This window comes from Chlorocebus sabaeus, chromosome 9, assembly GCF_047675955.1.
Source record: "Chlorocebus sabaeus isolate Y175 chromosome 9, mChlSab1.0.hap1, whole genome shotgun sequence".
Lineage (NCBI taxonomy): Eukaryota > Metazoa > Chordata > Mammalia > Primates > Cercopithecidae > Chlorocebus > Chlorocebus sabaeus.
This window is the reverse complement of record NC_132912.1, coordinates 60,280,205-60,296,016: the sequence shown is the minus strand read 5'-3', so window position 1 is coordinate 60,296,016 and position 15,812 is coordinate 60,280,205. Positions and strand designations below refer to the sequence as shown.

The 15,812-nt window shown below is 46.9% G+C and overlaps 1 protein-coding gene across 2 annotated transcripts in view; it reads left to right on the top strand.

The window, feature by feature from the left end:
• The window catches only part of SH2D4B (SH2 domain containing 4B), a 111,919-nt gene that overhangs the window by 69,850 nt on the left and 26,257 nt on the right, over positions 1 to 15,812 (top strand). The window contains exon 6 of one of the 2 annotated variants that reach the window (XM_073019019.1): positions 4,619 to 4,743. In XM_073019019.1, coding sequence (XP_072875120.1) covers positions 4,619 to 4,743 — 125 coding nt within the window. Of the gene's footprint in view, positions 1 to 4,615; positions 4,744 to 15,812 lie in introns of both variants that reach the window. The other variant, XM_007962760.3, reaches the window with a different exon arrangement.

The window sequence follows — 15,812 nt, the reverse complement described above, 5'->3', positions numbered from 1 at the left end:
TAACCTCAGGTAATCTGCAGAAGAGTCCAGTCACCCCCAGATCATGAAGGGGTGTCTGAGTTTTGCTTTAATTGGGGTTTGGGGTTACTCATAACTTTATTCTCCCTCTGCCTACAGTGTAGGGACGGTTGATGATGTCTTCATTTCTTCCCTCCCACCTTCTCACCCTTTCCTTTCTTGTCAAGTATAAGATTCCCAAACCAGAAGGTTTAAAAAGGTGTACTGAGAAATGGCTGACTCCCTCTCTCCCTCCGTCTACTCTGTTCCCCCGTCTTCCGGAGGTCACTACTGTTCTTAGTTTTTTATGTATCCGCTCACTTTATTTTTGCAGTTACCATCATGAAAGGCCTTATTCCTCCTCTTTTTTTTTTTTTGTAGAAAAATTGGCATTTTATGCATGGAGTTCTATACTTTGATTGCTTTCCCTCATTTAACTAGTTTTTAGAAGGCTTTTCATATCAATTCTTACATTATCTATTTAGGTTTTTTTTTTTGTTTTTGTTTTTTTTTTTACAGGTGCATAGTATTCTACTGCACAGTGTGTTGTAAATTATCTTTTTATTGTGTTGTCTTTTCCTTATTGATATCTAATAACTTCTTACATATTAGGGAAGAGGATTCTTTTGTCTGTGATAAACATTTTTTTCTCAGTTTGGCACTTATTTTTTGATTTTCGTGATGAAATTTTTTGTCGTGCACGAATTCTTGATTGTTACAAGGTCAAATTTTCTTGTATATTTTCTTTTTTTTTTTTTTTTTGAGACAGAGTCTCACTCTGTCTCCCAGACTGGAGTGCAATGGCGTCATCTTGGGTCACTGCAACCTCTGCCTCCCAGGTTCAAGCGATTCTCCTGTCTCAGCCTCCTGAGTAGCTGGGATTACAGGCACGCACCACCATGCCCGGCTAATTTTTGTATTTTTAGTAGAGACAGGGTTTCACCATATTGGTCAGGCTGGTCTCAAACTCCTGACCTCAGGTGACCCACCTGCCTTGGCCTTCCAAAGCGCTGGGATTACAAGTGTGAGCCACTGCTCCTGGCCTCTTTTATATTTTCTAAATTTGAGGGCATAGTTAGAAAAGCCTTCTTCCCATCTATGCTTTCTAAAACAAACCTAGACATTTTCCCTCAGGCCCATTTGATGGAGCCACATGGACCATGGTGCAGCCTGGCTCTGGGCTGGCTGTGTGCAGCCAATAGGGGAGCAGTGGCCTCACTCCCGAGGGAGCCTCATAGGGGACAAGCAGCTGTGCACACAGGGCAGCAGGCCCAGGCAGTGAGAAGGCCTTCCTACCAGCCTCTCTCCTGTGGCGGCCCCATGGGGTGGGTCCCTATGGCCTCACTGCTCTCACCTCTCTGGTGCCTGCCAGCACACCTCGTCTGTCTGTGCTGAGGGCAGATGCGTGCCGCTGATGGGAGGAGAGGTTCAGATTCAGGAGTGAGGCTTTGGGCCAAGTGGCCTCCTAGAATACACATCTAGTATTTATATGCTTTTTTTGTTTTGAGTTTTGAGTATTTATTATCCTTATTTTAATAAACTTTATTTAATTGTATATTTATTAGATTTAAATTTTTTTAAACAAAATTTGAGACCGAGTCTTGCTGTGTCACCCAGGCTGGAGTGCAGTGGCGGTCAGATCCTGGCTCACTGCAATCTCTGCCTCCCAGGTTCAAGTGATTCTCCTGCGTCAGCCTCCCAAGTAACTGGGATTGCAGGTGCGCACCATCACACCTGGCTAATTTTTTGTATTTTTAGTAGAGCCAGGGTTTGACCATGTTGACCAGGCTGGTCTCGAACTCCTGACCTCAGGTAATCTGCCCACCTCAGCCTTCCAAAGTGCTGGGATTACAGGCATGAGTCACTGTGCTTGGCCTATTACATTTAACTTTTAATGATGTCTATGTTTAACTGGCTTAGAAAATTCCTGAAAATTTAACAGTCAGCTCTTGTGGACCAATACACAAGCTGCTCACATATCTTTTTACCCAGGCTGCTGGTATGACTTTGGCTAGTAATTTCACTGCTAGAATCTATGCTAAGGAAATTATCTGCAAATTGGAAAAAGTGCAAAGATGATTATCATAGCATTATTAATAATGGCAAAAAGTCAGAAGCAATGTAATCGTTTAAAGTGAATTTTGGTTAAGTCAACTCATTGGAATGTTTTGTGTAACTAAAAGTGACTTCTTTGAAGGCTTTATAACAGGGGAAAACGCCATAGATTAGCTGAAAAAGAAAAAAGAAGAAGTGCGAACGATCTAATTTATATAGAATGATCAAAATTTTAAGGTATATAAATGTAGCATTTATGTTCTGGGGGAGTCAGATTCCCTGCTTAGAAACGAATTCAAATCGACTGCTTAGAAACAGAGGGACAAGAGTGTGTGAATTTATTTTTTGCTGTTATATATAACTTCCTATTGCCTTCTAAGGAAAGCGAGTCCTAGAAACTGAAGGAGTTTTTCCCCACCAAGCACAGCTATTTTTTGGGGGATGCAAATGTGGAGGAAGAGGCTGGGTGAAGCAGGCTGCCCTGCACTGCTTAATGAAGAAGAAAGACATTTGAACTTATGAGAAGGAAGAGTGTGAGGACTGGGAACATAGGCCGGCTGACTGTAGGGCTGTAGAGGGTAAAGGAAAGTCCAGAGTGGCAGTGAGTGGGAAGACAGGGTGTGGAGGTCAACTCTACCGATGACGGCTGTAAGCTGTGCAATGTAACCTCACCCTCTGTCCTTCTGACGTCTTTTCTCAAATCTACAGTGTCTGCTACTGTGTGTGCGCATGCGTGTGCATATGTGAGTGTATTCAGTTTAGGGCGAGTAAAGAAATGCCCTGTGGATTTATTCTGGGCTTGTAAGGAGGTACACTGAGCACAGTGTCAAAATGTGGGTGCAGGGCAAATACGTAGACCACATGAGAGGACAGCTGACATTGATTTTATAAAAAACAAGGATAACCGTGAATTCTAAATGCCAGTACTATTAGGTGGATAACAACAACAAAATAAGAATTTACCAGGCTGCTGTCACTCAGTTGGAAGTGGCGAAGAGGCTGTGGTTGTTCAAGGTGGGCTGTTGCCTTGTTCTTCAGATGCTGTATTATTATTATTATTATTATTTTGAGACAGAGTCTTACTCTGTTGCCCAGGCTGGAGTGCAGTGGCACGATCTCAGCTCACTGCCTCCTGGGTTCAAGCGATTCCCCTGCCTCAGCCTCTTGAGTAGCTGGGATTACAGGTGTCTCCCACCACGCCCGGCTAATTTTTGTATTTTTAGTAGAGATGGGGTTTCACCACAACTCCTGCGCTTTTGTAAGGCAGCACCAGGACAGTGAACAGAGAGAGAAACTGGAGAACCTCAATTTGCTCTGGAAATGGCTGAGATTCCCTGCCCAGCAAATAAAATGTATGACACAGGAAACGGAGGCGGAAGGAAACAAAACAGCACATTGGTAACTACGGATGGAATGGGTAAGGGACTGACGACATGGAGGGCAGGAGGAGGAGGGGCACGGGAAGAGTTTAGATGAGGGAGTAGACCAGGCCAGACTGGTCTTGACCTCTCAAAGTGCTGGGTTACAGGTGTGAGCCACCGCACCTGGCCCAGATGCTGTAGTTTTGTGCCATGATTTCATGCACCATGGTGTTACTGCATTGTACTTCACCACATAGTTGTGGGTGCCTGTCACGTGTCGTGTGCTGCCAGCTCTTACTATGCTTTCAGTGTAGCCCGAGTGCAGTGGGGTCTCACTTCGCCCAGTCTGTGTACGCATCTGGGAACCGCAGTTCAGACACGATAACGGTGACAATCGTGGCTCACCTGTGAGAAAACTTTAAAACGTATCTACTCCCTCGTCTGAACTCTTCCCGTGCCCCTCCTCCTGCCCTCCATGCCTCCAGTCCCTCATCCATTCCATCCGTAGTAACCAGTGTGCAGTTTTGTTTCCTTCTGCCTCCGTTTCCTCTGTCATGTACTTTTTATTTTCTGGGCAGGGAATCTCAGCCATTTCCAGAGCAAATTGAGGTTCTCCGGTTTCTCTCTCTGTTCACTGTCCTGGTTCTGCCTTGCAAAAGCACAGGAGTTGTGGCAAAAGCAGGCATCCCCTCAGAGGGCGGGGAGGGAGAGGTAAGGAGGGGATAAGACCCAGAATTCTTTCTGAGGGAGAGAAGGGGATGGGACACACTCAGTTACTTTCCATCAGGAGCCTCCTTCATCCATGCTGGTATTTATGCCCTGGCCATGCTCGAGGGAAAATGTGCCTTTTCTTTCCCTCAGACACCCCCTCCTAGCCTTTTTTCATTCCCAACTGTGTGGCTGTTTTTTGAAGCAATCGGTAACAGTTTTCTTTTAAATAAACAATAACAGGTGGTACATTATAATCTACAAAATGCCTTCAAATACTTGGGCTGTTTTAATCCTCTTTGTAGGCATGGATGTGGGCACCGTGCTTATTCATTCTCTCATGGCTCTCTCCTGCCCCTTCTTCCACCCCCCTTCCTCCTCCTCCTTTTACCTTCCTCTCCCTTTCCTCTTTCCTTCCTTCCCCTCTTCTTTCCTCCTCCTCTGCTCTTTCTCCTTCCTCAATCTTCTGCCCTCCCCGCTTTCTCTCTCTTCAGCAGGACCTGGGAGCGCCCGCTGCGCCCAGTCTCCAGAGATGTCATCGTCCGCTGGTTTAAGGAGGAGCAGCTGCCTCGCCGAGCTGGCTTCGAGAGGAACACCAAGTTCATCGCCCCCTGGTTCCATGGTAGGACCATTTTTCTGGGCCCTGTGCCAGATGATTTCCACATCCTTGCCTCTCTCTGGGGTTGGGGAGGGTTGCCGAAGGACTGTTATAATCAGGGCACAGAGGACTTTATGCAATCTCCATTCTGCCCCCGATATCTCCCAGCGGGAGTCCAGGAGGCTGCAGGCCCCAGGGATGCTGAACGGGCACTCCCAACTCTTCTGGGAAGGGATGACCATGGCTCTTGCCCACTGCCGTCACCTCGCAGCCTCCGTAGCCATCAAGGGCTCCTCAGAGGCATCTTCTTTGTGGTCCTAAGACAGTGAGCCCTGAGAGTTGCATGAGTTCCTGGTGTGCAGGACCCCTATCCCCGGATCCTGGCCACAGCCTGTCACACTGTAGGCTCTGGATACGTGCTTGTTGATTAGATGACAGATGGCTGAATGAAGAGGTCAGCATCACCTAAACATAGACTATTAGGGCAGGGTGGCTCCCTGAAAGCCCCTCCTTGCCCACGTTGTTTCCAAAACTCTGGCCTTGTTTCTGTTCCTCAAACAAGCCATCCTCTTTCCCGTCTCAGACGCTTTGTGCTTGCCGTGGCTCCACTCACGTTTTCTGTTCTTCGGCAGCTCTTTGCATGGCTGACACGTTCTCATTTTCCATCTCAAACATCCCCTCCTCAGAAAGGCCTTTTCTGAACTCCTTACCTACAACAGCCTTCCCCAGTGTCCCTCAGCTCACCCTGCTCATTTCCTGGAGAGAGTGTGCCCAGTTGGTGTTTATCAGATTTTCTTATTGTCTGTCCTCCCACCTGAATGTGAGCCTGTGAGGTTAAGGACCTTGTTTGTTTTCCCCGTCCCTGGCTTAGTAAGTATCCATGGGAAGAATGGATGAAGGTGGGAAGAAAATGTCTGGGTTGGGATTAGATCCCAGGCTTTCCAGTTCCAAAGAACAGCCCTTGCTTCTCTGCATTGAAAATCTAGAGCCACACATGTGTGGGTCAGGGTAGCCTTCCCAGCCAGTCTTAGGCTTGGTGAGGTCAGGGACCTTATGTCTTAGGCATCTCTGTATTCACCCCTCACTCCTGCCTCTCACCCAGGGACCAAGTACAGAAATGCCTCCAAGACGGGCTTGCTACCTTCCCCTGTTGCCACTGCTGTTGAGCTCTCCAACCCAGTGAATAGCATCCATGTCACGTAGGTCAGATTGGATATGCCTCGGTCACAAATGCTTCTGAAGTCTCAGTGACCTCCACCAGTCAAGGTTTATTTCTTACCCATGTTACGTGCCCTTTGGGAGTTGGTTACAGACTTTAGTCTGGGCCTCAGCCTGAAGGAGCTGCCTCTATTGAAAATGCTGATGGTCGGTCGGGTGCGGTGGCTCATGCCTGTAATCCTAGCACTTTGGGAGGCTGAGGAGGGAGGATCACTTGAGGTCAGGAGTTCGAAACCAGCCTGGGTAACCTGGTGAAACCTTGTCTCTACTAAAATATAAAAAAAAATTAGCCAGGCGTGGTGGCAGACCCCTGTAATCCCAGGTACTCAGGAGGCTGAGGCAGGAGAGTTGCTTGAATCTGGGAGGCAGAGGTTGCAGTGAGCCGAGACTGCAACATTGCACTCCAGCCTGGGCAATAAGAGTGAGACTCCATCTCAAAAAAAAAAAAAAAAAAAAAAAAAAAAAGAAAACGGTGATGATCTCACGACAGAAGGAACTGAGAGACTTGGAGAACCACACATTGGCTCCTAAAGCTTTTGCAGGGCACTGACGTGAGGTTGTCACTCACATTCTGTTAGCCAGAGCCAATGTGGCATCCACGTTACAGTGGATAGTTTTGAAGGATAATCTAGTCTGTTGTGACCGCCGTCCACTTTCAGACCTCTTTCTTCTCCCAGGTCACCACACATCTGGCAGAAGGTTGCACTGGCTCTTTAGGGCTCAGAGAGAAGACAGCACTCATGGCTGACTGAGCCATGTGTCCCTGGAGCTGGTGCTGGGGATTCTCTGCCTCTCCCTTCTGTCCCAGTTATGTGTCCCTGTAGCCCCGGTAGAGCTTCCATTAAGTCACCACTGTGCTTTTTATTCAGACGTTACTATGGTCACGGAAGTGCAGCACTGGCATCTTAGGGAGCTGCGGAGTGTCACTCAGGAGTGGCACGTGGGTGAGGGTGGGCAGCTGTGCCAGGTGCTCCAACTGCCTTTGGTAGCCAGTGGAGAAGGTACGACTGAGGTGCTCAAATTTATTTTTAGCTTTGTTTTCTTCTTTGACTTTTTTTTTTTAAGGTAACTTTTATGTTGTCACAGAACCAACAGAACCAAGATTTAAGTCTCATAATTTATGTAGCTAATTTCATGTTCTTCTGACAGTTCTACCATAAAGCGTGCAGAAAAGTTGCTGTTACACAGGCTGGAGCTATTTGGTGACAGAATTTTCATTGATCTGTGACAGAAGGAAAGAAAAAGGCTCACATATGGAGGGTGGCCAAGTAACTTTGCTTAGAAAGGATTGTGTCATATTCTAAGATTATATCCTTTCCTCAGTTTTAGTGTTAAAATGTCCTATCTTTTATGAATTGATGGTGATAGTAAGTCATGGTTAATTTTATATATTGCCTTTGCTTGAAAAAGCAAAAAGTTAGCAACCCAGGACCTCCCCCACCCCTGCTTTTTTTTTTTTTTTTTCCAACTTTACTCACTCGTAAAATCCCGAAGTCTGGAACAGTGAGTGTGTTCCAACTTCTCTTTCAATATAGGAATTCCCTGATGGAGGGGTTAGGAGTTCCTCTGTACCAATTCCTACAGGGGCAGGTGGCCTGCACCAGTCTAATTGTTAAGGAGTTTTTGCTGCAGGTTGGCAGGGGACTGGCTCCGCTGGGCTTGATTGGGCGTCTCAGCTGGGGCATCTTTGTACCATGGAACTCTTACGCTCTTCCTGGGACCAGTGGGCCAGCTCAAGCGTGCTCTTCTCATGGTGACAGGACGGACATCAGAGAGCAATTGGAAGCATGCCAGGCTCTTGAGCCCTAGTCTTGGGGCCAGCACCTTGTCGCTTTGCCTTAATACCTCACAGAACTGAGGAATGGGAAAATATATTCTGTCTTTTTCTTACAAGGAACTGCAGAGTCCTATGTCAAAGGGTGTGGCAACAGAGAGGGAAGAAGAATTTGAGCCAATAATGTAATCTGTCAGAATCCCAATACAAGTCTTTTCTTTCCTGGATAGAAGAGTCTTAGTTAATTTAGTTAGATTTCAGATGCAGGTTAAACATGACTACTCGGATGGTTTCCTTCCCTTTCCTCAAACACATGTGGATTTGTGCCAGTGTTATCCAAACAGCAAGTAGACAGAGAATCTGAAGATATGGGGGTCCATTCTAGAACTTAGCAGCTCTGTGACCTTGGATGTGTCCTTTAAATTCCCCGTCTGTGAAACTGGCATTGTAACATCTACTTCACAGGACACTTAGGAAGACTGAGCCAACAGCAGTGCTTTGTCCACCATAAAAAGCCACGCGAGTGTGTTTCCTGATGTTTCCTGGGGTCTGGGGTCAACCACCAGAGGCTCTACCTCCTTTGGGAAATCAGGTTTGGGGAAATGGACTCAGAGGGCAGAGTGAGAGGGCACCGGGAACAGGCTTTTCTCTGGGACCACAGGGTTCTAGGTAAAGTCTCCTGGGTTACAAAGAGTGATAGTAACTCCTTGTTTCTCCTTTGTTCATTGTTATGTTCCAGGAATTGTGAGAGAAATTTGTAGTTATAACTACTTGCGAGAAGTGCCAGTACATACAAGTTTGGCTTTGGGGGAAAAAAATCTATTTTCGAAATTCAACATGTATCTAAAATTATTAAGAATGTTCTCTGTCAGAACATTGGCTCAGTCAGAACCCATTTCTCTTCCTGAGCTTTACTTCTACAAAAACAGTCACAATGTGGTCTATGATTTATTGTCTGGGCGACAACCTATTGGCTGCCTTGCTGCTTGCCCTTAGGGAGGCTTGGCACAGAATGGGACTACCCGGTGGGTGATGTCGTTGGCATTGGTAAATTATCTCCATGTGACCCTGCTCAGGTGCTGGGAGTAGATCTCGTGTGTGGCCTCACCTGGGCTTGGCTGGGCCTTTGGCTATCCTCTGTGGGGTGTTAGTGGCATGCTTCTTCATGAGCAAGCACAAAGGGGGGACCCCACCTAGGAGGAGGCACTCCCTAGCCATGTAGACAGTTCAGGGATCCCAGCAGTGAGGGGCAGCTTTCCTGTGAGATGCGAGAGTTCCAAAGTAGAATGGACACTTCTTCCCACCTGCTTCCACTGCGACCTCAGAATCTATTCAGAGAAGAATGCTGAAGGTCACAGAGCTGCTGGGGTCTAGAATGGGCCCCACATCTTCAGACTCGTCTGGATTGCTGTTCAGATGACAGCACACAAACAAAACATTGCTGTATTTGAGGGAAGGGAAGGAAATATAAATCACAGAAGTCATTTTAATGATTACTTCGGGAATGTTTATATTGGAAAGGAGAAGCTGTGGGGAGGAATGGGTAGAGGAACAGAACCACCGCTCAGTCTCTGGAGCTCTGTCTTGAGAAAGGGGGATTACTGAGAAGGTCAGAAGGGGACTCCTGGTGTGTGTGGCTGTTTTTGTGTTGCTGTAAACAAATACCCGAGGCTGGGTAATTTATAAAGAAAGGTGGTTTAATGGACTCACAGTTCTGCAGGCTGCACAGGAAGTAGCACCAGCATCTGCTTGGCTTCTGGGGAGGCCTCAGGGAGCTTTTACTCATGGCAGAAGGCGAAGCTGGAGCAGGCATGTCACGTGGCGAGAGTGGGAGGAAGGTGGGTAGTGGCAGGGGCCGCACACTTTTAAACAACCGCATCTCATGAGAACTCACTCACTGTGGTCAGGACCACACCAGGCCACGAGGAATCTGCCCCCATGACCCAAACATCTCTCACCAGGCCCCACCTCCAACACTGGGGATCACGTTTCAACATGAGATTTGGTGGGGACAGATATCCAAACCATATCACTGGGGATGGATGGGGATTCTGAAGAAACACATTTCACTTTAGTAGAAGAAAGAACATTTTTGATGGCTGCAGCTTGCTATTGGGCAGTCTTGATGGGGACTGCCCCCAGAGTGGGGAGTGGAGGGCCTTTACACCCTCTGCTCCTGACCTCTGCCGTGCAGTGTGGTTCTGAGGGCAAACACTGCTGACATTGCTCCACGACTGCTGGCCCTGCCCCTGCCAAGCCACTGAAGTTTGCTCAGGTTGTCATGAGCGTTGGAAAGGTTGGCCAGGGCCTGGGGCTGGCCACAGGGTGGGTGACTGGGAGTCTGTGGACTGAGGACTGAGGATGTTCTCCACCCTGTGACTGTCGGACTTCACCTTGCTCATTTCTCTGTTGATATTGTGTTCATGGTGTAGAAACTGAGGTGTAAGCAATGGTGATCCCCTCCTGGGTAACCCTTCTGGGAGCCCTGTGGATGAGGGGCAAACCCACTGGCTGTCCTGCAGGGAGGCAGCCCCCAGAGAGGCGGAAAGGACTGTGTCCTGGGAGGCAGCAGCTGAGTGGGAATGGAGTTTGGGGTTGGCCCCTCTGACTGCATGCACTGGGAGGGAGGTCACCTCTCTGAGCTGCACGGAGCACGAAGGGGTTGGACAGGCTGGCTGCTGCTGACCTTTGCCATCCTCGGGCATGATGCTGCCACACAGTCCTGCATCCCATGGCACTGCCAATGACTGCATGAGCTGGTCATGGTTAGCCCTTCACAGGTGACCCCACTGAGGACCAGAGAGCTTGAGAAACTATCCCACATTTGTCCAGCAGTCAGCAGGGAAGCTGGGATGAGAAACAGGGTTTCTGGCTCTTAGTTTTACCTATTCCATTCTGGCTGTGTCTTTGCATATACTGCCATCCAGGGATGGAAACTGGGACAGAAACGTGCCCTCTGTGCATTTACAATCCCTTACTATATATTCGGTGAACTTCTTTTAGGCTCGGCCTGGGTTCTTTATTTTAAATCTCACCTCTCCTCATTCCTGACCTTGGCAATCAGAGCTGGCACTGGTTTCCTGACCCAGCTTGAGGGAAAATCTGGGAATGCCCTGTTTGGTCTTTGGGATTACTCCCAGGAACTAGAATTTCTGGAGCTAAGAGGGAGAGAGTGTGCCAGTCCAAACCCCTGTTCTTGGCTTCTAGGATTAGTGGGAAGACAGGAGATGCTGGTGAAGATTTGGAATCTGTTGAGAGGTGGGAGTTAAGATAGAGTTTTTGGGATCTTGGCAGTGTGGACTCAGGCACTAAAATTCACGTTTAGCAAGGAATTGCTGAAGACACCAGGAGTGGAGAAAATAATAACACCCAGTACATAGTGGTGTTGTGAGGATGAAATGTGTCAACATTTTTAAGTGTTTAGAACATGGTGTCATGCAATAAATGCTTTGGTTTGTTATATGGAATAGACAAACATGGTGGCATATCAGGAACCGAGGCATGTGCAAGGTCGTTCATCTCTTTATGGCATACAAAGTTATGTCACTGCTAAAACTCAGAAATAAAGAAAAAGACCTGTGCACAAAAGAAAGATGACAATGATTTAGCCTTCCAAAAAAAAGTGCAAGTCTGAATTTTCTTCTATTATGAGTATGATACCCATCTTGAAACATTTTTAAAAGTCATTAGGTGTAACGCAGGGGCCATTTGGAAGGTTGGTTAGCATGTCACAATCCATCATGGCAAGCGAGATTGCTAATTTTCCTCTCTCGGGCAGAATTTAGAATGGAAATTTTCTACCAACTCTGATCTCAAATGCAAAACTTTCTAGAGGAGAAAATAAAGTAGGTCAGCTGACCCACTTTCCTGTTAAGTTCTTGCTCTAGCGGTTCCAACTAAAAAATAAAGGAATATTTTCTTCCTTTTTTTTTAAGTGTGAGCTGGCTATCTAGTCTCAAAAAGAGACTACAAAGAAGAATGAAGCTGTTTTTGCTTTAGGAAAGCGTAGATTGTAATGGCGTTCCTGAGATTTTAACCCTTTCCTATCAGCTGTCTGTAGTTCCAGTGTCCACTCTGCTTCCAAGCCCCACATCCTATATGGGGCTGTGTCTGTCTGGTCCACAAAAGTACCTTTTGGATCAGTGGCATCCCTGGGCAGAGGACATCTGACTTTTTACTTCTTGTCAGGTGTACATTGACTGGTATCTATGGGATGTGGTGGTTAGCCTCACCTGTGTGATCACACTAGTTTTTGTGTTTTGACTAGTAATTTGGGAACACTTACTTTGCACTGGCATTGTGTCAAGTAAACCTTGAACATCCAGTATTTCACTTACTTCCCAAACAACTCTCTGGACTGGGTAACAATGGTAGCCATTACGTACATAGTGCTTACAGTGTGCTGACACTCTTCTAAACATTTCTCATATGTTCATTTATGTAATCCTATGTGACATCACCAGGCACTTGCTACTAGCATTAGCCCCATTTCACAAATGAGGAAGCTGAGGCACAGAGAGGTGAAGTCAGTTGCCCATGGTTATGTTTTTAGTAAGTGGGGGAGGTGGGATTCAAACCCAAGTGATCTGGGTTCAGAATCCATGCTCTTACCTGTGATGCAGTGCAGCCTTGCTGCCGTCTCACAGCTGAGGGGAAGGTTCAGTAGCTGTTCCAGGGCACACGGTGCTCTGGGGAATCAGTTCTTTTTTAGTCCAGGCGGTCTCCTTGAGGATGGAGAGGTGGCCATTTTCTTTAGGCGGTGCCCAGCTGTCTCTGGGCTGTGGAGCCAACACTGCCCTGCCTTACTGCTAACCGGGAAAGTGTCTGCTCCTCCTGAGGCCGGTGCCACCCTCATAGAATTGCTGAAGAGTGCCATCTGAGTTCCCATACAGTCTGCAAAGTCCTTATGCAAGAATTAGGGTAAAACAGGGAATGGAGTGTTTCAGATTGTTGTTACCTAGACAGGGGCAAGAGAAGGCAGACTCACTGAGTAAAGGCATGTAAATAATTTGTTGATTATTACTGTCAAGCTTGTGTTGAGTGCTAAGTACAGGGTGTGTGGTAATGAACAAAACTGATGCCTTCCCTATCCTCATGGAACTTACATTCACTTGTGAGAAACAACCACAAAAAATTCAAACTGATGTAACCTGAAAGGGAATTTTCAGCTCCTAAGACGGAAAAACCCACAGATAGGTCTAGCTTCAGGCTTTGCTTGATCCAGGGAGCTTAGGCTTTTCAGCAACCAGCCTCTCCCCATCTCTCAGCTGTATTGTTTTCTATGTTGTTTTCATTCCCAAGCCTGAGGTTGCCTGAGGTTGCATGCCTGCATTCTCCCAGGCTCAAATCTAGCAGAAGAAAGGGCCTGCTTCTCTCTCAACAGCCCCAGTACTAGTCCCAGTAGTCTGCTTTGTTGGGTCCGGGTTGGTCACATGTTCACTTCTGGACCAATCACTGTGGTCAGGCAGGTGATCTGCCTTGATTAGCTAGCCCTGGGTCGTATGGTCATGCCTAGAGTAGGTAGATGGAGAACACCCTATTGGAACTGCATAGACTGAGAGTATGTGGCTTCCCAAAAGGTCACAGTTCCCTTGCCAGAAGACAGCCACTGAATGATACTGGGCAGGCAAGACCAATCTGTGTCCACCACAGAGGGAAAAATTACCTGGCTCTGTTCTAGTGAAATTGTCAGTCTAGTCAGTGAGACTGACATTAAACAATCATGCCATCAATTTATACATCCAATGGAGGTCAGTATTATATAGGATCTTGCTGTAGCCAGTTTCAGAAGTCATTTTCCTGGGTGATACCATTCTCTCATGAACAGCAGCACTGGTGATTAGAACCTGGCGGGTCAGCTTGGAGCAGACATTCATAGGCATGGATATTGCCTCTTGTGCATAAATATATCTGGTACCAAGAAGCTCGTCTAGTGAAACCCTTGTCTCAGCAGTTAGCCATGGTTAAATTTCATTTGGCGTTATAAAAAAATGAAGGCATTTGAGCTCATTCATCATAATCTCTGTGGCTTTAGGACAGTTTTGAGATACTGTTGAGAATGAAGAGCTTAATAATTCCAGCCTCCTTAATGATATCATCTGGAAAGTATGGCGGTAAGAAAGGAAAGTCACAAAAATGAATGAGAAATAGCTAAGTGGTAATGGAGGTGTTGTCAGCCGTTGAGGTGTAGCTGCGGTGAAAGCTTTAAGAAATATGCACGTGAGATAAATTGAGATCCATAAAAAGTGAAACGTCGTGGCTGGCCTGCCAGCGTTTCTTTCTTTTGAGGGTGAAGTCCTAACTGAGAAATAAAAAGAGCTCATTTGGTTACTCAGGTTCAATTCTGAGCTAATAATTTCAGGGAATGGAATGGAGGTGGAGGGGCTGGGGACAGAATTCCGGGTTGGCTTTGAGGATTTGCTAACTTGTGGATTTATGGCTCTATTATTGCAGAGTGTTTTCTGAAAGTATACTTACAATGCCTTTCCTTTTCCAGGGTGCTGCTGATTAGTGCTGATGGAGTAAATATTGTAATAGTGAACGTGAAGTTGTTGGCGCTCTCTGAGAATGTCTGTATGGAATCCAGGGAGACGAATAGGGGAGGTGTCAGGAAAGATGCACCGGGATTTGTGCTCAGGGCACAGTAAAAGAGGAGTTAGGCGCTGATGGGGCCACCGGGGCTGCAGTGGCCTGCCTGTGATAGTCAGTGCTGGCACAGGAAGGGTGAAAGCAAGCCTGGACTTGTTTGTCAGGCCAGTGTTCCTCTGCTCTTCTGCATTCTCTGCCTTCTCATCTTTACTCACTGCAACCTGTAACCATGGGAGAGAGGGTACCTACCCTGAAGGATCTCTGTCCCTGTGTCACAGCCCTGTCCTATTCTGTAGAGGCCCAACTGGGAGTGCTATGGTCAGTCTGGCAGCCTCAGGTGCTTGGGCTCAGAGGAGCTCTGGACACCTGCACATGGGCTCAAATGCGTCTCTCCTGAAGTCTCCATCAAGGCCTCTAATCTAAATGCTGGGCTTCTGCCTCAGTTCCCTTAATTATAACTCTGTTCTCTTCTGCCACTGACTTTGGACTTTGTGGCTTAGGCCAAGGCCTGGCTGCAGCAGCCACTGTGGTCCTATCATCCATTATCCACCTGAGATTGTTTCACTTAATATGACCAATAACTGTGGGTGATACTAATGCAATTTCATCTGACCACTTAAGAGAGGTTTACGTGTTCAAGATCAGGCCATAGTGTCAGAGAGATGATTGGAAACTGCTTTGTTTGGCTTTAGCACCAGCTTTCAACAGGATAGTATACTTCATCTCTTAGTCTTTGGGGATGGATTTACCCAAACTGAAAAGACCCTGTCCTGGAGTCTGGGCACACTTCTGTTTTGCAGATGTTTGCAGCCACTCCTTACCCTCCACATCAGGCTTCTTTGGGAATTGCTTCTTGAACTGTGGTCAGCCTTAAAATTGGTCAGGGCTTGGAAGTGCTATCTTGGCTCATCCAAAACAGCAGTCTGCTAAGAGACTTCAGTAGGCTTTGTGGCAGGAGCAGGTTATACAAATCCAAACCTTGCCCACACATTCTCCAGGACATCGTGTATGGAAGGCTGATATCGTTGGGCTCTGTGTTCCCACCCAAATCTCATGTTGAATTGTAATTCCCAGTGTTGGGAGAGGGACCTGTTAGAAGGTGATTGGATCATGGGGACGGTTTCCCCTTGCTGTTCTCATGATAATGAGTGAATTCTCATGAGATCTGGTTGTTTAAAAATATGTGACACCTTCCTTTTCACTCTCTCCTGCCCCCATGTGAGATGTGCTTGCTTCACCTTCACCCTTCCGCCATGACTGTAAGTTTCTTGAGGCCTCCAGCCATGAAGGTCATGGAAAATGGCCATACTTCCTGTACAGCCTGCGGAATTGTGAGTCAATTAAACCTCTTTTCTTCATAAGTTACCCATTCTCAGGCAGTCTTTATAGTAGTGCAAGAATGGATCAATACAAAGACTCTGGATGTGGAATCTGGATGTGGGTTGTACCTGAGGAGGACAGGTTGCTTACAGTCTAATAACAGTACAAGCCTTGTGAATATGACTGACTTAAA